Genomic DNA, 19,268 nt, shown 5'->3' with positions numbered 1-19,268 from the left:
CTCAACATCGCTAATTATTAGAGAAATGCAAATCAAAACTACAATGAGGTACCACCTCACACAGGTCAGAATGACCATCATTAAAAAACTCCACAAATACCAAATGCTAGAGAGGGTGTGGAGAAAAGGGAGCCCTCCTAACACTGTTGGTGGGAATGTAAGTTGGCGCAGCTACTGTGGAAAACAGTATGGAGGTTCCTCAGAAAACTAAAAACAGAGCTACCATATGATCCTGCAATCGCACTCCTGGGCATATATCCAGACAAAACCCCAATTCAAAAAGATACATGCACTTCTGTGTTCACAGCACCACTATCCACAATAGCCAAGACACGGAAACAACCTAAATGTCCATTGACAGAGGAATGGATAAAGAAGATGTAGCACATATATACACTGGAATACAACTCAGCCGTAAGAAAGAACAAAATAAGGCCACCTGCAGCAACATGGATGCCATTAGAGATGATCATGCTAAGTGAAGTCAGAAAGAGAAAGACGAATACCATATAATATCACTTATATGCAGAATCTAATGACACAAATGAACCTATCTACGAAACAGAAACACACTCACGGACATACAGAACGGACTTGTGGTTGCCAAGGGGGAGGGGGTTGGGGGAGGGCAGGAGTGGGAGGTTGGGGTCAGCAGATGTAAGTTATTATATACAGAATGAATAAACGACAAGGTCCTACTGTCTAGCACAAGGAACTGTATCCAATGTCCTGTGATAAACCATAATGGAAAAGAATACGAAAAAGAATGTATATTTATGTATAACTGAATCACTTTGCTAGACAACAGAAATTAATACATTGTAAATGAGCTACACTTCAATAAAACAATTTTTTAAAAGTGCCCCCAGACATTGCCAAATGTCCCCTAAATGGCAAAATGCCCCAACTGAAAACCACTGATGTACAAGGACACACGGAACCATGTTACGCACGGCAGCCATCAGTTAAATACATATCTAAAGACTCCCTCTGCCCCAGTCTCAACTGCCCACTGTGTCTTCCATCCAAGACTGGAAGCCCCTTGACTGCATGGCCAAGACCCTGCCAGGACCCTGCCATAAACCCAGGCTGGGTGAGGCCAGAGAGCAAGGAAGACCTGGTGTGTGGGGCAGGAGGACTGACGGCAAGGGGACAGCAGGTTCACTGCAAAGTAGGATCCTGCTGGTTTGTCCTCCTGCAGTGGCTGGAGACAAGAGCTGTTCCCCTCTGAGTCTCAGTGTCCCCATCCATGAAGTGGGCCACCTGAGAATGTGGTCAGCCTAGGACAACATGGTTTCTTCTCTGTCCCATGGGGAGCTCCCAGGGCAGAAGCTCATCTTCCTCCTCCGCCCCGATCACCCCCTCCCCAGAGGCCCCAGTCCCGGCCTGGGCCCCACCTTGTGCAGGGAGAACGTCCGCACGCAGAACGTGGCCAGCTCGATGGTGTCCAGCAGGGTGACCTGGATGAAGCCGTAGGTCTCCGTGCCCCTGTTGGGCCAGTACTGATCGCATTTGATCTGTACCGGGTAAGAGAACAGAGGTGAGTGTGGGCCGGAGCCGGCCGAGGGCTTGGGAGCCACAGGGTCCAGGCCTCACCCGTGATTTCTCCTCTAGCCGTGTCATCATAACGATGGTAGCGGAGCGCTGCTCCCACACCATACGCCAGAAGTCACCGAAGGTCTCGGGCAGCGGCCCCTGCGTGGCAATGTACGCATTCTGCCGCCGATAGCCATCCACGTAGTTGGCGTTGATATAATCGCTGCCCACGATGCCTACAGCCGGGGTGAGAAGCCAGAGATCAGTGGGGGCGCTCTGTCCTTCTAGGCTGGTTCCACCTGGTCCACCACTTCCCACTTACTGGAAGCCCTCCTGGACTGCCCCAATCTGTCCCCAAGGAAATCGTGCGGCATGTACTTCGTGGTTTCTCCACCTCGACACTATAGCCATGTGGGGCCGCATCATTCTATGCTAGGGGCTGTCCTGTGCATTGCAAGTTATTGAGCAGCGTCCCGGCCTCTATACCCTAGATACCACTAACACCCCCTTCCTCTAAGCCGTGACAACAAACATGTCCCCAGACATCGCCAAACGTCCCGAGTGGTGGAACTGCCCTGATGAGCGTCACTGATGTAGAGGAATAGATGGAAATATGTAATGGACAGGGGCCATCAGTTAAATACACATCTAAAACTTCCCAGTGGCTTCTGGCTAGCGTTGGACCAGGTCTCAGTTTCCCCACCCGTCCCCTAGCTAGTCCACTCTGGCCTGGCCCCGTGGCCCAGAGGAGGCATGGGGTCTATGCGCTCTCTGTGGAACGAGGCTGGGCATGACGGAGCCTGGGGCCCCGCGTGCTACCTTCGATGGGCTGGAGGATGACACGAGAGTGGTCATAGGCGATGACGTTGGCATAGCGGTTTTTGGGCTTGTTCACTTCCAGGTTGGAGTGCTCCCACGTGAACTGCTGGCCCGGATCGATGGACTGCGGGGAAGGGGATGCGGGGGGGTGTCAGGGTGGGTGTCTGTGGGCCCGGGAGAGTGGGAGGTGGGGGCCAGCTCACCTCGTACTCCTGGGAGAGCTTGAGGCTGTCGTTGGCCTTGAGGCGTTCTGTGTGCTCCGCCATGTCCGCGATGGGGATGGGTGGGTGGCTGAGCATGCCTGCGGGAATAGAAGACCCAACGGCGTGGCTGGTCACTCAGGGGCCAGCCCGGGGGCCGGGGGGGGGAGGGCGGGGGGGTGCTCTACAGTGTGAGTCTGCAATGGACGAGCTGCAGTTAGAGGGAGTGGCGGGGGAGGGGAAGGTTCAGGGCAGCCCCCGTGGAGGCAGGGACCCCAGGCCTACGGGGCTGAAGTGGGGAGCACGAGGCGGCGGCTCTGGGCTGAGCCCCAGCTCCCAGTGCCCTCCCTCCCCAGTGCCCCCCTGCAACCAGCTGGGGATGCAGGGGCTGGGGAAGGGTCAACGCGCCCAGGACTTCAAGCTCCTGGTGCCTCGTGAAGCAGGCAAGTGACACAGAGATGAAGAAGCGGATGCAGCTGGCCGGGCTTTCGGAAGTACCATCCCTGGGGCAGGGGCGGGAGGCCGGTACCCCTTCCGGCCCCTGGGGGATCAGAGGGACCCAAAAGTCCTCTGCCAGGTGGAGCTGAGGGACCGGGGAGGGGAGACACGGGGTGTGTGTGTGTTGGATGGTGGGGCAGCTGCCACGAACCCCTGACCTCTGAGGGCTCATTTTCTCATCTGGTACCTGGGATGGTGACGTCCCTTATCTTTGGAGCCCCCGGGGGGGCTGGGGGTGGCTGGAGGTCATGGGGTGGGCCTGGCTCTTTCCTCCCCATATCTGAGCCTGCCAGACCCCCGGCCTCTCCTGGGGCCTGGTGGCCATGCATGTGCTCACACATTTGCTCTGCAGATATAGGGAGGCTGACAGCTATGCGCCAGCACCAAAGCACTGGTGTTAGACCGATAAAGATGTGCTGAGCCAGCTGGTGAGGAGCTGTTGGTCTGAGCCCCTGCGTGTTCCCCGCCACCCCGGGTGCTGCCCCAGAGCCCACATCTAAGGGGTCTGAGGCTGGTGTCCAGCTGACTAGTGGGTCCCCTATCACATGGGCGATACTTACATGTACATACACGTCTCACCTAGACTCCCGCTCCCCCCCCCCCCACACACACACGCAGTCACAACCCAAAACCTCAGGGCCCGGCAGACCACACCCCCGCCCCCCCTCGAGAAGCCAGCGCAGGACAGGTGGGCAGAGAGAGAGGAGGCGGGATGGAGAAACCAAGGATGAAAACAAACAGGCGCGAAAGGAAGCTAAGAACAGAGAGACACAGGAACTAACTTTCAAAGTGAAACCCCGGCTCCCTGAGGGGGCTGCTGAGGCCTGAATCTGCAGAAACAGCAAACAATAAATAAATGAAAACACGCGGGGGAGGCCACCTCCCCCCGCCCCTCGCTGGGTGCGCGCACAGCAGCCGGCGGACAGACGCAAAGGGCAGAGCAACGAGTGAGGGACACACGGCCGCCTGGGCCCCAACCAGAGAACCGACGGCAGCTGCTGTGCTTCCCTCCGGCTGGACATCGGCCAGCCCCGATTTTCAGCTGTGACCTCGGAAAGACCCCAAAGTCTTAGGCTCTCCTATCAGCGTGTCCCCCCAGACCAACCTGGCCTTGGGTCCCCTGTTGGGGTCAGCAGAGGGCATTCTGGAGGGGAGGCAGGGTGGTGAGGGAGAAACCTGGGGGCAGGGGAAGGACATACGGGCCCATGCCGTGGCCTTTAAGGAGGAGAGCACCAATCACTTAAACACACACATTTAAAATCCTCATTCGGATGGAAACAGAATTGAGATAGGCTGGTCCAGAGACAGGAAAGAGAAGGGAGTACATTAGGGGTGTCATGAGACCTTTCATGAGCTCTTATGGAGGACTGCAGCCATCAGTTAAATGATCAAAATCCTCGTTTGGATAAACATGGAACTAACATGAGACAGTCCAGCAGCAGAAAAGAGAGAGAAATAAATACATTAGGAATAGCATGCAAGGCTATACGCATGAGCCCTTCAAGAGGACTGCAGCCATCAGTTCAATATAAATGTTTTAAAATCTCCATTTGGTTGGAAAGAGTTAATATGAACGAGTTCAGAGACATGAAGTGACGAGCTGGGTGCAAGCAGAGAGACAGACGTTACCATGCTGTGAGCTCACAAGGAGAACAGCAGCCATCAGTTAAGTTAAAAATTCCTTATTTGGTGAGAAGCAGCTGGCATGAGCCCGTTAAGAGGGAGGAGGTGGAGCTTCCCTGGTGGTGCAGCGGTTGAGAGTCCGCCTGCCGATGCAGGGGACACGGGTTCGTGCCCTGGTCCGGGAAGATCCCACATGCCGCGGAGCGGCTGGGCCCGTGAGCCGTGGCCGCTGAGCCTGTGCGTCCGGAGCCTGTGCTCCACAACGGGAGAGGCCACAACAGTGAGAGGCCCGCGTACCGCAAAAAAAAAGAGGGAGGAGGTGAGGGAATGAGAGGATGACTGCACATGAAGATGATCAAGGGCAAGGTCCTGATTCAGTTCTCCCACCAAGCATGGCAGGCAACTAGGCTGGATCCTATTAACCTACAGGGAACTATGAAGAGGCAGGGAGAACATGAGCATCTGCGGCCATGGAGGAGAGACAGACAGAGTGTGGTGGAGGCGGAATTCTTACACCTTGCTAGGGGCACATCCCTGGGGATTGGGAAAAACCCTAACACCCACCACTGAGTGGCCTTAAAACTAGAGGTGTGAATAGAAGCAGAGCTCTTTCTGCCAAAAGACATGAGGATTCGGAAAAGTTTTGCTTTTGTCTTTGTCTGAAGATGTCCTTTAAGCTCCCAGAGAAGACAGCAGCCACCAGTTAAAGGCAACTCTTCGAAAGCCTCCCTTGGTCGTAAGCAGAATCAACCCACGACAGTTCCAAGCCACGGAGGAATTTGGGAATTGGGAACTGAATCGTACCAAGCACAGTTCAGTGGGGGCAGTCCTCGGGATCCACCGAGGTGGCAGCTTCCTCTCTTCCTATGCTACCTCTCCCCTTCCCCCGTCACTGTCGTCCCTGGCACCTGGGATCAGCACATACCTGGCGTCTGGAAGTTAATGCGTCTCATTTCCACGGGGTCCTTGGGGTGGTGGGGGGCGAGGTCGGCGTTGTTCAGTAGGCATTTGGTGCGGGGCTCTGAGTCCTTGCGTTTACTTTGTAGGAGCAAGCAGACACGCGAACATGTGACCCAGCTGCGCGCAACTGGGGTTCCCACGACCACGCACAGACACGTGTGCAACGGCTGGAGCAGCCAGGCGCCCGCTCACCCAACAGGCACGACGCCACCCCAGTTCCCCTCCTTGGCCTCCAAAGGGCAGGACCAGTTCTTACCTGTCAGGCTTACTGCTCCCGAAAACAGACACAGGTGAGGAGTGGGGGGGAGAAAGAAGACAGGTGAGGGTGTGCTGGCCATCAAGGGCCTGTTCTGTGACTGTGGGTGGCTTTCTTTCCCTCTCTGAGTCTCGGTCTCCTCCAGAAAATGGGGCTAATCCTTCCTGCGTGGGTCCCCCGCCACAAGGAATAACATCTCAGCCCTCCCTTTCTAAGCTGGGACATGTCCCACGTGACCTCGTTAAACTGGACAGAGGCAGCCCCCACCCCAAATCTTGCCGAGTGGAGCGCGAGACTTAACAGGAGTCAAATCCCTGGCTGGGATGGAACCCTAGCCCTGCCATTTCCCAGGCTGTGTGACTTTGATCAGGTGGTTTCATTTCTCTGAGCCCTGGTTTCCCTGTCTGGACCATACAGGGCTTCTGCGATGATCCTCTGAGATGACTGTTCCCCCCTGGATCTTTCCAGACCCCCCTCCTTTTTTAGGAAGCCTTCCCTCCTGTCAAGTGGGGGGCGGGGCAGGGGGCTCACTTCTTATAGAGCAAGATGGCAATAACGATGCAGATGATGAAAACCACAGCCAGCACGGGCCCGATCACCCAGATGAGCCCCTCTTCGCCGTCCACAATGGGCTGCGGGTCCGGGTTATCCAGCTGGAAGGGGTCTGAGAAGGGGCTTGCCGCAAATGTCTGCAGGAATGGGGTGGGGGGACCTCCATCAGTGCCCGTCCTCCTCACGGTGGCCACACGGGTCTTTCTCAAACACAAATCCATGTCCATCCCCTACTCTAAACCCTCCTACAGCTCCCAAAAACCCTGACCCTGGTGGCCTACAAGGCCTGGACCTTGCCAATCTTCACTCTCCCTCTTCCTCACTCTGTTTCAGCCACTCTGAAATCCCTTTTGCTCCTCTTGCACCCCAGACCTTTGCACATGCAAACCGTGGGATGCCCTTTCTTTACCGAACTCCTAGATATCCGTCAAAGCTCTAGTTCCAAAGTCCTTTCCTCTAACAAACCTTCCCTATGGGATACCCTCAACCTCAAACCGTTCCCTCTACCCAACTCTGACCACAGTTAGGAGGATCTGTGTCTGGTTCTGAGGTCAGGGCCCTAGGGACTGGCCTGCCTCACTCAGTGGGTGTGGCTCGATATGGGCAGACACCATTTGGGACTTACGGGTTCGCTCTTCTGCAGCAGAGCAAGCACAAAGAGAACATATCGGTGGCCAGGCTCCAAGCCCCTGTTGTCAAAGCCACCGTACTGCTTCTGGTCGCCGGGATGGAAGGTGGGTGGCAGCACTGAGAAGCGAGCCGCGATGTAGGGCCGGGGCACCTCCAGCTGGCGCGAGTGCCGCAGGCTGCGCCTCTGCAGCCGTGCGATATCCTGGATCAGCTGTGGGAACAGAGATGTGGGCTGCTCACGAACCTGGCTGGGAGCAACTGGGCTCACGAAAGCTGGGACGTTGTCTGGGCCCCACTGGCTCTTACCTCCTCCAGGTCCATTTCCTCTGGGCTGCCCAGCGGGGTCAGGAACTGGCCACCACGAGATTTACGCAGTGGCACCATCACAATGAAGTAGTTCCTATCAGGAGATGGAGTCATGGGGGTTTGTCTACTAGCATGACCAAGGGATGCTATCTAGGGCTGAGATGGGGAGCCGCCCCTCTCTGAATCTTCCCTTCTGCTCATACATTGGGCATACGGCCCCAGTCACATAGGATTACAGTTCCTGATTCAAGCCTCCAGGCTTTTGATGATACTGTACGTTTTGCCTAGAAAGCCTACCCTGTGAAATTACAGTTGACCCTTCAACAACGTGGGGGTAAAGGGGGCCGACCCCCTGCGCAATCAAAAATCCATATGTAAGTACAGTTGGTCCTCTGTATCCATGGTTCTCTATCTATCTGTGGATTCAACCAGCCATGGATTGTGTAATACTGTAGTCTGTACTTCTTGAAAGAAATACGCATATAAGTGGACCCATGTAATTCAAACCTGTGCTGTTCAAGGGTCAACTGTATATTTCTCAAACTCCTATACACCCTTCAAAACCCCAGCTTCCATACCCACAGTTTTGTAATCCTCGATTTTTCCCTGCTTCCCAGAGTCCTCCTCTCCTTACTGGGGACTCTCAGCCCTGGTGCCTCTCACTGCCACACCATGGGGCTGAGGGTGTCTGTGTCCAGCTCTGTCTCCCCACCAGTCTAGGAACCTAGAACCAGTAGAAGGTCAGGCATATGGGGGCGTCAGGGAATGCTCAAGGAGCAGACACAGGCCACATTTAGCGACATCTACGAGAAGCACTGGACCTTCAGGGGAACCACACGGGGTGGGGCTGATGCGATCTCTGTTTTACAGACAGGTGAGGAAACTGAGGCACAGAGAGATCAAGCGGCTGGCCCCAGTCACAGAGCTGGCTGGTGGAGGGGTGCAAAATCCCTGAGGGGGGCGAGTTGAGCTTACTGGACAGGCACAGGGCTCTGGCCGTCGGGCAGATACACCACGATGTAGCCTTCGGAGTCAGGCTTGGGGGTCACGCTGGGCTTAGAGCTGAGCAGGTTGAAGGCGGTCCAGGCAGTGACCGTCTGCTGGAGGCCACCCAGGCTGCTGCCGCGGTTGGTCAGCACGAAGTTGTAAAAGGTGTTGGGCTTGAGGTGCGTGATGAGCTTCTTGGTGGTGCGGCCGTCCACGTCCAGCGTGAGCCCATTGTACTGGATCTGTGGGACGGGCCAGCTCAGCAGGGCTCTGGGTTGAGCCCCTGGTCCTGACCGAGCCTGGATCCCAGACTTAGCCCTGACCCTGCCAACTCAGTCTGTGACCCCAGACTGAGCCTCAATCCCAGCTGAGCCCCGATTCTAACAGAGCCTTGATCCCAGCCTAAGTCTCGACCCCAAACTCAGCCCCAACCCCAGATTGAGGCCCGAACCCAGGCCGAGCTTCCATCGCAGCCAAGTCCTGGCTCTAAGTCCCAATCCTTAAACAGCCCTAATTCCAGACTGAGGCTCGAGCCTAGACTGAGACACTGGGCCTGAATCCTAGCTGAGCCCCGATCCCAGGCTAAGCCCCAGCTCTGACTGAGCACTAATCCCCTACTGAGTCCCAAACCCAGACTGAACTTCGACCCCTGGGACCGATCCCAGGCTAGGCCCCAATTCTGACTGAGCCTTGATCCCAGACTAATAAGTCTTGACACTGAACTAAGCCCCAACCCCAGACTGAGCCGCAAGCCTACCCGGCGGTGAGTCCAGCTGACCCCCAACCCTGGCCCCAGCCCCGCCCCCCGACTCCTCGGGAGGCTGCACCTTGTAGGGCGTGGGCGAGTGGTAGTTGTCTGGGAACTCCCAGCTGAGCAGAACCGCCGTCTTCATGATCATCTTCACCTTGAAGTTCTTGGGCGAGACTGCACCAGGCAGCGGCAGGCGGGAAAGAGCAAAGGAGAGGTCCCGTGAGTGCTGGGGGGCGGGAGGAGCGGGGGGACGGGGCTGTGTGTGGGGCGGCCCAGGCGCTCCCTGTCGTCCGCTGTGCCCGTGGCCTTACTGCCTGGCCCTGGCCCGGCCCTGCCTGTTCCAAGTCCCTGCCGCGGGAGACGGCGCAGCTGGAGAGAGAAGGCGGAGGTGGAGGGGGGTTGGGGGGGGGACGGGGTGGGCTGGGGGCGGTGTAGGGGGGGCGGCGGTGCCACCTAGGCGTGTCCCACCTTTGCCAACGCCGGAGCCTCGGGGTCTGGACTCGCCTTGAGCGTCCACGAGGAAGCAGAAAAGTGACCACTTACCTGGGCAGGGGAGAGGGAGGGGGCTGGGGTGGGGGTGGGCGCGAGGCCCGGTCCGGCTCTGGTGCGGGGATCACCGCGCGCCTACCTTGGTCCCGCAGGAACGTCCGGTAGCGGACGGGGGGGCTGTAAGGGCCGGGGCCGCGGCGCGTGTGGGCCCGCACTTGGAGGTCATAGGCCGTGTCGGGCTTGAGGCCCTGCAGCGTGAGCACGTTCTCGGCGCCCGGCTCGGCCGCCGCGGGCAGCTCGGTCTCTCGGGCGGGGCCCAGGGCGCCGGCCTCCCGCACAGCCACTGTATACTTGACAATGGCCCCGTTGCGCTCGGCGGGCACTGGTGGCAGCCAGCGGAGTAGGACTGTGCCGGCGGAGGCGTTGCCGGCCGCCTCGAGGATCTGTGGGTGGCCGTGGGGCGTGTCCTCGGGGATGCTCAGGACCTCGGCCGCCTCCTCGCCCAGGCCGCCTCGGCTCCGGGCCGCCAGCCGGAACACGTACGTGGCGCCCTTGTGCACGCCCGACGCAGTGTAGTGGTCCTCGGTGGGCGGGAACTCCAGTGTGGCCAGAGGCGATGAGTCCTCGCGGCCGAACTGCAGGCGATAGCCCAGCACCTGGTCCTCGGCGGTGCCGGCCGGGGGCTCCCAGCGTGCCAGCAGGCTGCCCTCGGGGGTCTGCTGCACCGACAGGGTGGGGCGGCCCAGCACTGTTTGGGGGGTGAGATACAAGGTCAGCCTGGGAGTAAGGGTGAGGTTGCCGGGGTTTTTTTTGGCCACACCGTGCAGCTTGTGGGATCTTAGGTCCCTGACCTAAGATTGAACCTGGGCCCTCCACAGTGAAAGTGTGGAGTCCTAACCACTGGACCGCCAGGGAATTCCCAAGGGGTTGCCATTTTTAAAAGTGGTCTTGGGAAGGCTTCGCTCAGAAGCAAAGACTTGAAGGTGAGGGGGGGAGCCGCGGGGAGGTCTGGGGGGAACAGTGATTCAGGCAGAGGGAACAGCCAGTGCTAAGGCCCTGAGGTGAGACTGTCCTGAGTGCAAGGAACAGCGAGGAAGCAGGAGACTCAGAGGACCCGATAAACGAAAACATCAACAGATGTCACAGCAGGCCCGCATCTATGTTTCTCCTTCTTCTCTTAGTAAGTCACTCAGCTCTTGCCTCATTTATTCACCCCTTGCCTCCTGCCGGCACCTGATTAATAGCCATGGAACGTAGGAGTGTCCAAAACCCTGTCCCTGCCCCCATGGTTCTCACAGTCTGAGTAGTGATCAATGTGTCAAGGCCCTGAGAAGCCCTGCAGTGCTGAAGCTCTATACAGGAAACCAGGCTTCAACACTGCAGGACTTATCAGGACCTTTAATAGACAGTGGTGTGAACAGTCACAGTGTATGCAGCAGGTTCTGCTTAGCAAGCATGGCTCTAATGTAACGTCCCTGAGAGAGGACGGCAGATCACAGGAAGCTTCCTGGAAGAGGTGACATGGGCGCTAGAGGACACAGAGACTAGGCAGACGAAGGGAACGGTGGGGGCATGGGCTGGCAGCAGTGTGGAGGGGTGCTGTGTCCAGCTGGGAGGCCTTGAACATCAGGCTCTGTGGTCAGCAGTGAGGCATGGAGAGTGCAGGAAGTGGGGTGGAGGCCATGGGGGCCTTTGTTCCTCGAACACACCAAGCTTGTTCCCTCCTCTGAGCCTTTGCCTGGGCTGTGCTCTCTGCCTAGAATACCCTCTCCCCTTACATTTTCATGGCTCGCTCTCTCTCCTCACTCAGCTATGTTTGGCTGGTGAAAAACCAGCCTCCTGGGACTGATGGGAGGGGCCTGAGGGGGAAACTGAGGCAGGGCTGCCAGGAGAGGAGGCTTCAGGGTGCAGCGGGGGAGACGGGCACACCACCCTGAAATGACAGCTCACCTGGGGTGATCAGAGCTGGGATGGGGGAGGCACGGGGTGCTGGGGGCAGGAGGGGTGCGGCCTGACCAAGACTGTGGCATGGGGGTGAGCGGGGAAGGCTTCCTGAGGAGGTGCTGACTAACCAAAGACCCAAAGGATGCAGAGGAGACGGCCAGCCCGGAGAAGGGTATCCAGGCAGGGGGAACAGGAGGCAGAGGGTGAGGAGTTAGGAGTTGGCTGTTAAAGGTTTCCATCTGGCTAGAGCTGAGGGGCTGGCCCACACTGGGTCTTAATATCCTCTGGAGCAGCTCCACACCTTTGCTCTCCCTGTTCCTCCTGCTTGGGGCACCCCCCCCCCCCACAGGGGCTCAAGAACTCTGCAGGGATGCTCTGAGGGCAAAGGGGCCATAGAGGGTCTCGCACCTGCTCCCTTGGTCACCACCACCTTGGGTTTACTGCGAGCGCCATCGCCTTTCATGGTGTAGGCGGCTACCGTGATGGAATAGGCGGTCTCAGGCTGCAGGTTTGTGACGGTCATCTCCTGCGGGTGGGGTCAGGGGTGGGGAATCAGTGACACAACCAGGGCTGCCCACCCTCCTCCCCGTGCTAGGGACAAGCAAGGCAGACACGGGGCCCAATCTGCGGGCAGAGACGTGCACCCGAGCTCATGCACAGACCCCGACACGTAGCACGTCCATGCTGAGATGGGCACACGTGGCCTGACATCCGTCGTGGACCGCCTGGACCAGTGCAGTCCCCGGCCCTCTGGTCCCCAGCTACCACTCTTGCCCCACCTCCGTTCTTTCCTCCCTGCAGTGGCCCCCAGAGGGTGCCTGTGAGCAGCTGAGTCAGGTCTCCAGGGCTCTGGTCTCCCTGGGGGCAAAAGCCCAAGTCCTTCGCACCACCAGAAGTCCTCTGCCGCCCACAAGGCCCTGCACAACCTGCCCCTGTCCCCTCCCTGCCCTCACCTCCTCCCTCGCTCACTCTGCTCCAGCCACACGGGGCTGCCTTTCTATCCCTCCTCCAACCAGACATGGTCCTGCCCCAGGGCCTTTGCACTGGCTGTGTCCCCCGCACCCGACACCTGTCTCCACTACATCCATTGTTGTGCTGGAGATTCCTTATACCAGCTCCTGAAAGCCAGCAGTCGAATTTTCAGAAAATTTGCAAGCCACTTATTAAACAGCCGTTATTATAAATAAAATTATATAAATGTACGATCAAATAAATAGTAAAAACAAAGGTAATAAGTACTCAAAACCCACCCCTCTGTCATTATTTTACCGTGTTTACTATTATCTGTGTCCTCGAGATTATTCTATTCTGTCTCTTATATCTGTGCGATACAAACACTATACAATGACGAGCTACCACAAATCCGGTAGGTAGCTTGAAATCGACACGGTGGGAGTATTTACACCATGGAAAAGGGCAAATGCCACCAGTCAGGATTGCGCCCACCCGACAGCTGGCTGTTCAAACATTTACACCACTATCTATGCCCCGTCCCCACCAGAGCTGTAACTAGACACGTGTTTGTGCCTTGTTCCAAGTAACATCCCTCTCCCCTGAACCGTGACCCCCAGGAAGACGGGCTCAGGAGTGTCTCGGTCACTGCCGCATCCATGGCACCTAGCTCAGGATCGGCGGGTGCTCAGTAAATCACTGCTCATTCAGTGAATGACAGAGCACCCCGACCCTCACACCCTCACACACGTGTCCATGTTTCCCATACATGCATACCCACAAGCATGTCCGGCATGCCTGGGTGGCCCCAGGTCAGGAGCATAGGAGGGGGACAGGATGCACAAGCAGAGGGTCTCCTGCCCCTGAGCCTCACATTCAGTCCTTCCCGGGGTCTTAGTGGGTTGGAGGGTCTGAGCCAGAGCCATGTGGGAACCTCCCCCCAGACTGGGGTGGGGCGGGGCGGGGGAGAAGCAGAGCTACTGGAGTGGGTGGGGCCGTTGTCAATTTAACATCAGGCTTGGGGCTGTCAGAAGAGCCCGTGGTCCCTATCTTAGGGGCAGAAAGACAGCCCAGAGCCACACAGTAATCCTGACTCTGGTTCAGGGCCTCCTGCAGGCCTCCTTTCCCACCTGGGGCCCACTGACCCCTCTCATCACGCCAGGGCCAGAATGAAGGGGACACTTTGGCCTAAGAGAGAAACTTCGAGGTCAGGAAGGGCTGAGTCAGGTAACAAAAGGGTCGGTCTAGGCTGGAAAGTGACTCAGTTTCGATCTGCCAGGCCTGGGTGCCACAGGGGAAGCTGTGGGCTGGAGGAGGGTGGTTAACGCTGTGAACAGCTGGAGCAAAGGTGTGGTGGAGAAGACCCAGGCCGGGAGCTGGGCTGGAGGAGGGAAGCGGGGAGGCAGGAGGCCAGCGGAGTCCAGGGGCCATTCAGCTAAGAATGGATACCTCCGTGGTCCCCAGCAGAAGCCCATGTGCCTGATGCAGAACCGAGGCTGCCAGCTAGCTCCAAGAGGTAACTAGGTGTGCATCGGGGGCCCAGGGGAGGAGACCCTTTTACAGGGGGCGTGCAGGGGATGGGGTCACAGCACTGCACGGCCCGCTCGCGGGAAGAGCACTGGCAGCGGCTCGGGGTGGCAGGGGGGCACTACTTACATATTCGGCCGTGTCGTCCGTCTCCCACTGAGCGCGGGAGGAGGCGGCAGGGGAGAGAGGAGGAGGTGAGCAGAATAGCCAGAGACAGAGAAACACAGAGAAGCAGCGAGAGGGCGGGAGCGCAGGGGGCCCGGGCCCCGCCCCACCGCCAGGCCCCGCCCCGGAGCCCCGCCCACCTGGGCATCGGCCAGCATGATGTCCTTGATGCGCGGCGGCCCTCGGGCCTCAGCGCCCTCCATGCGCACGTAGTGGACCTGGTAGCCGCGGATCTGGCCGTGCTGCCGGCCGGGCGCGGGTGAGCGCCACAGCACGCGAATAGCCGTGGCGTTGAGCGCCTCCGCCTCCACCTTCCGCGGCGGCGCGCTGGGCACTGGCGGGTGGGGGGGAGGGGAGGGGAGGGGAGGGGAGGGGAGGGGCGGGCGGGGCCGTTACTGGGGTGCCCAGCCCTGCCCCGGGCAGCGCCACTGACCGATGCCAAGGTGCCGAGTGACTGCCGGTTAACCCGGCGCTCTGAGCGCTCACCGCTGGCCCGGAGGGAATACCTCCTTCACGCTTCCCACAGCCCGGGGAGGGGGCTCTGATGGTGCACCCCATTTACAGACGAGCAACTGAGGTCCCCCAGAGCCTAGGTCACCTGCCCAGGGCCACAAGACATGAGCGGGCCGTGCATGCCCCACTCTAAGAGGTTTACCCACACTGCTTCCGACCTCAGAGCATCCCTTCTAGATAGGAGTCCTTATGCTCCCTTTACAGATGGGGAAACCAAGGCACAGAGAGTTGATCCCAGGACCACAGGGTTATCAAGAGGCAAAGCCGGGATGGGAACCCAGGCAGTCCAGCTGCACGCTCCTACACACCCCAGGGTGCAGCCAGCCCACTCCGCACTGGAGCACTCTTTCAACCAGCCCCCAAGCTGAGAGCCCTCGCCACCCACCCCACCCCCACCCCCAGGCCTGGCGTGAAGGACCGCTTCATTTCTTCCGCATGGTTAGGACAAAATGTTGGGGCTGCCAACCGAAACTTCCAGGCCAATGGCTCAGGAAACAGCTGGTCCAGGTTTCCTGCGATTCTATTGGGGAGGCTGCCTGCTTCATTTTGCCCCATGCCCTCAGCTTCTACTGGGTGACTAGCGTCTTAGAACTTTCTAGCTCAGCTACGGAGGGAATATTTACACCACAGAAATCGGCCAGAGCTACCGATCGGTCTCTATGCCCCAGAGAGCTGGCGGTTAACCACCATCAGCACGCAATCTACCTACTCTCTAGGTAGGATAGCTCAGACCCAAGCAGCTCCAAATCTCAGCTTATCCCTAGAGTCTAAAACACCAGCTTTCTGGGGTCAGGGACCATAATTTCTGTCGCAAGTGCTGCTTGCTGTTTCCTACACTCCGTTTCCATGGCTTCCACCACCGGACCAAAATACAGGGCTCCCCGCTTAACGTTCCAGGCCCAAGGCTCAGAGAGAAAATGTAGCCCGGAAGGTCCAGAACAGAGAATTCCAAGATCAAGGAGCCCGGTTGGTTTGGGGAGGCTGATGGCCACTTCTCTCCTTCTCCTAATTACGGCTTCTATGGTTGGCTAAAAAGTTCATCCGTTTTTTTCCGTAAGATCTTACTGAAAAACCCGAAAGAACTTTTTGGCCAACCCAATACCTTCTGACCACCAGCCAGCCCAGTTTTCCAGGGACAGAAGGCTCCAAGGCAGGGGCCGGGCTGGGGCCTGGGGGTCCCAGGGGTCCCAGGCCGGGGCCGGTGCTTACCGTCCTCGTCGGTGCGGATGACCACGGGCGAGCTCTCGGGCCCTGGTCCCACCTCTGTGTGAGCGACGGCGGTGATGCGGTACTCCGTCCACTTGTCCAAGGCCTCCAGCAGGATCTGGGTGGTGGTCGGGGGGATGCCGTTCACCTCCTTGGGTTGCGGGTCCTCTGAGCCCAGCGGTCGGTAGCGGACGCTATAGCTCACCAGGGCCCCGTTGTGCGTGTCCGGCGGCGGCGGGCGCCAACTTACCAAAATGGCCGTGGAGCGCGTGCTGACACATTTAACGTCTTGAGGGGGGGCTGACGGTTCTATTGGGGGGGGGAGAACGTGGGGGTGGGGAAGGGAGGCGGGATGGGCGGGGAGGGGGTGGGGAAACAAAAGATGGGAAAGAGAAAATAAAAAAGAAGATGATAACAAACAAAACAGAACCAAACCAAAGAGAAGTCGAACCCAAAAGAAGCGGGTGTCAACCAAAGGTGAGATGGGCGGGTGGGTGGGTGGGCGGGCGGGGATGGGGGCAGAGAGGGCTGGCCAAGAACGCTGCACTCACCACATGGGGCTGCACGTGGCACACAGTAGTTCTTAGGGAGAGGGTAGCCACAGTCCCCAAGGAGCATATGCACGTAAGCTGTGCACCGTGCCAAGCGGAACAGCAGTAAAAACCCCATTCACTGGGCACCTATTATGTGCCAGGCATGGTGCCAAAACAATAAATGTACTTATTTATTGAACACCTACTGTGTGCCAGGTATAGCACCAGGAGCACAATGACAATAAATGTACTTATCTATTGAACACCTACTGTGTGCTAGGCACTGTGCCGGAAGAATAGCAATAAAAGCCTCATTTATTGGGCACCTACTATGTGCCAGGCACCGTGCCAAGCGCTTCACACAATAACAGTAAGTGTACTTATTTAGTGAACACCTACTGTGCACCAGGCACAGCACAGGAGCAGAATGACAGTAAATGTACTCATTTATAGAACATCTGTGTGCTAGGCACTGTGCCAGAGGAATAGCAAAAGCTCCATGTACTGGGCACCTACTATGTGCCAGCCACTATGCCAAACGCAAAAGCAATAAAAGCCCCATTAATTCAGTAGCTACTATGTGCCAGGCACAGTGCCAAGGGCTGCACAGAATGGCAGGTGACAAATCTACTTATTGAACCCTACTATGTGCCAAGCACCATGCCAAGGGCTGCACAGAATAATAGTGAAGTATTTATTGCACACCTACTGTGTGCCAAGCATTGTGCCATAAGAATAGCAAAAGCCCCATTTACTGGGCACCTACTATGTGCCAGGCACAGCACCAGGGATGGAATAACTGTAAACACTAATTTACTGAATACCTACTGTGTAACCGGGGAATAGCAGTAAAGCCCCATTTATTGGGCACCTACTATGTGCCAGGCCTGTCTCTAGAAGCTTCACAGGTTAACAGTAAGAGCATCTACTTACTGAACACCTGTACTGCCAGGGACCCTAGAGGGCAACCCTGTGGTTACTTCCTGGCCTCACTTGCAAAGAAAACAATGTCTGAGTCTTGAGCACCTACTGTGTGCCAGGTAGCATGCCAAGGGCTATACAGAGTAATAATAAAAGCCCCTGTGTATTGGACACCTACTGTGATGGCACTGGGTCAGGGCTTTACAGATAACACAGCCCACAGTTAGCACCTACGGTGTGCCAAAGTTTTAGTAGCTCATAGTTCTTCTGTTTTGAGCCCCTACTGTTCACCTGATGCCAACCTAAGCCCACTGCAGACCAATAGCACGTCTCATTTACTGAACACCTACTACGGGCTGGTCACTGCAACAGCCCTCTGAAGATGAAAGTAGCTGTTGCCCTTTACGCGGCACAGACTGCATGCCAGGCACTCTGCTAAGGTCTTTATTGGAACAGAAAAAGTTCCCACATATTAGGTACCTACAACATGCTAGGTACTATACTAAGGACTATGTAGAACATTAGTAGTTCTCATTTCTTAACAGGGCCTACTGTGTGTCAGGCCCTGTTATTTCTGGATAACAGTAATAGTCCCTACGTTTTAAGCGTCTACTATGTGTCAAGCACTGTGCTAATGACCTTATATAAAAATAGTAATAGTTCTTACTTATTGAGCACCTCCTATTTACACACACAGTACCAAGAACCTTGCAGACAACAGTTTCATGTTTGGAGCAAAAACGAAACCATGCTAGGCCCTTCCAGACTGACAGTGGCTCCCATCTGAGCACCTACTATGTGCTTAGCACCAGGCCAACCTCTTTAAAGTGCCACTTATTGAGCGCTTACTGGATGCCAGGCACTGTGCCAAGGGTTTTGCAGAGCAATCATCGTAGCCCCCATGTTTCGGGGACCTACTGTGTACCTGGCACCAGGTTGACCTTGTTACAAGCTACTAATCGCTTCCATTCATGGACTGCCGACTCTGTGCCCAGCACCCTGCTGATCCATATTTAGACTGAAAGTGGAAGCTGCCACTTATAGAGCACCTACTGTGTGCCAGGCAGCATGCTAAAGACTTTGTTAAATAACAGTGATACTCCCCCTATATTAAGCGTGAACTGTGTGTGTTAAGGGCTTTATGGAGTATCAGTAATAGTCTCCATGTGCCGAGCACCTACTATGGGCCAGGCCCTGTGTTAAGAGCATTACTGATGATAGTCCTCACGTTCTATACATCTTCTGCACGCCCAGCAGCATAGGCCCTCTGTAGACTCAAGATACGGCCCACTGATCGTGCCTCATTTAATTCTCATGACCCCCTTACGTGGCTGGAACTAGCACCCCTCCACCCCGCCCCCATGATCCAAGTGGGGAAATGGGTTTCAAAGCCCACCTGGTTTGCCTGGCATTCTTTTATCACTGGTTGTATAGCTACTGGGTGCCCGGTCCCACCTGTTCTGGGCGCTCACCTCCCATTTTACAGGTGAGGAAACTGAGGCCCAGAAAAGGCAAGTGGCCTGCCCAAGGGCACATGGCGCGAGCCAGGCCTTGAAGCCAGGCTCAGCTGCTGTCCATGGGCTGTCTTGGTTGAGGCTGGGAATTCAGACCTCAGCCTGTGCCTTATTCAGCTCAGGCCAGCTGAGGATGGCTGGAGCCACACCCCCTCAAAAGCCCATGACCCTAGAGCCCGCCTCGTCTGGAGGGAGGCTCAGAGAGGTCACTAGCCTTGCTTGAGGTCAAGGCACGTAGAACCTTCACCATCATGCCAGCCGCACTTATTCACTGCATGTGTTTACAGACCACTTACTCTGTGCACACCCCATGCTAGGGTCTGGGACCCAGAGCTGAATCAGAGGCCCCCATCCTCAAAGACATCAGGCTACCAGAGACCCCAGAGG

General features: G+C 57.0%; 1 protein-coding gene across 1 annotated transcript in view; it reads right to left on the bottom strand.

Annotated features, from left to right (window-relative positions):
• PTPRS (protein tyrosine phosphatase receptor type S) overlaps positions 1-19,268 on the bottom strand; it is a 63,791-nt gene that overhangs the window by 7,845 nt on the left and 36,678 nt on the right. The window contains exons 10-26 of the mRNA XM_067734081.1: positions 15,917-16,222; positions 14,335-14,528; positions 14,159-14,185; positions 11,960-12,077; positions 9,747-10,355; positions 9,195-9,292; positions 8,356-8,609; positions 7,381-7,474; positions 7,070-7,285; positions 6,424-6,581; positions 5,893-5,904; positions 5,602-5,714; positions 3,836-3,883; positions 2,559-2,656; positions 2,356-2,479; positions 1,597-1,772; positions 1,398-1,517 (exon numbers count right to left, since the gene is read on the bottom strand). Of these exons, the coding sequence (XP_067590182.1) occupies positions 1,398-1,517; positions 1,597-1,772; positions 2,356-2,479; positions 2,559-2,656; positions 3,836-3,883; positions 5,602-5,714; positions 5,893-5,904; positions 6,424-6,581; positions 7,070-7,285; positions 7,381-7,474; positions 8,356-8,609; positions 9,195-9,292; positions 9,747-10,355; positions 11,960-12,077; positions 14,159-14,185; positions 14,335-14,528; positions 15,917-16,222 (2,765 nt within the window). The remainder of the gene's footprint in view (positions 1-1,397; positions 1,518-1,596; positions 1,773-2,355; positions 2,480-2,558; positions 2,657-3,835; positions 3,884-5,601; positions 5,715-5,892; positions 5,905-6,423; positions 6,582-7,069; positions 7,286-7,380; positions 7,475-8,355; positions 8,610-9,194; positions 9,293-9,746; positions 10,356-11,959; positions 12,078-14,158; positions 14,186-14,334; positions 14,529-15,916; positions 16,223-19,268) is intronic.

This window comes from Pseudorca crassidens, chromosome 3 (genome assembly GCF_039906515.1).
Source record: "Pseudorca crassidens isolate mPseCra1 chromosome 3, mPseCra1.hap1, whole genome shotgun sequence".
Lineage (NCBI taxonomy): Eukaryota > Metazoa > Chordata > Mammalia > Artiodactyla > Delphinidae > Pseudorca > Pseudorca crassidens.
Note: the sequence above shows the minus strand (reverse complement) of the source record. Positions and strands in the feature narration are given on the sequence as shown.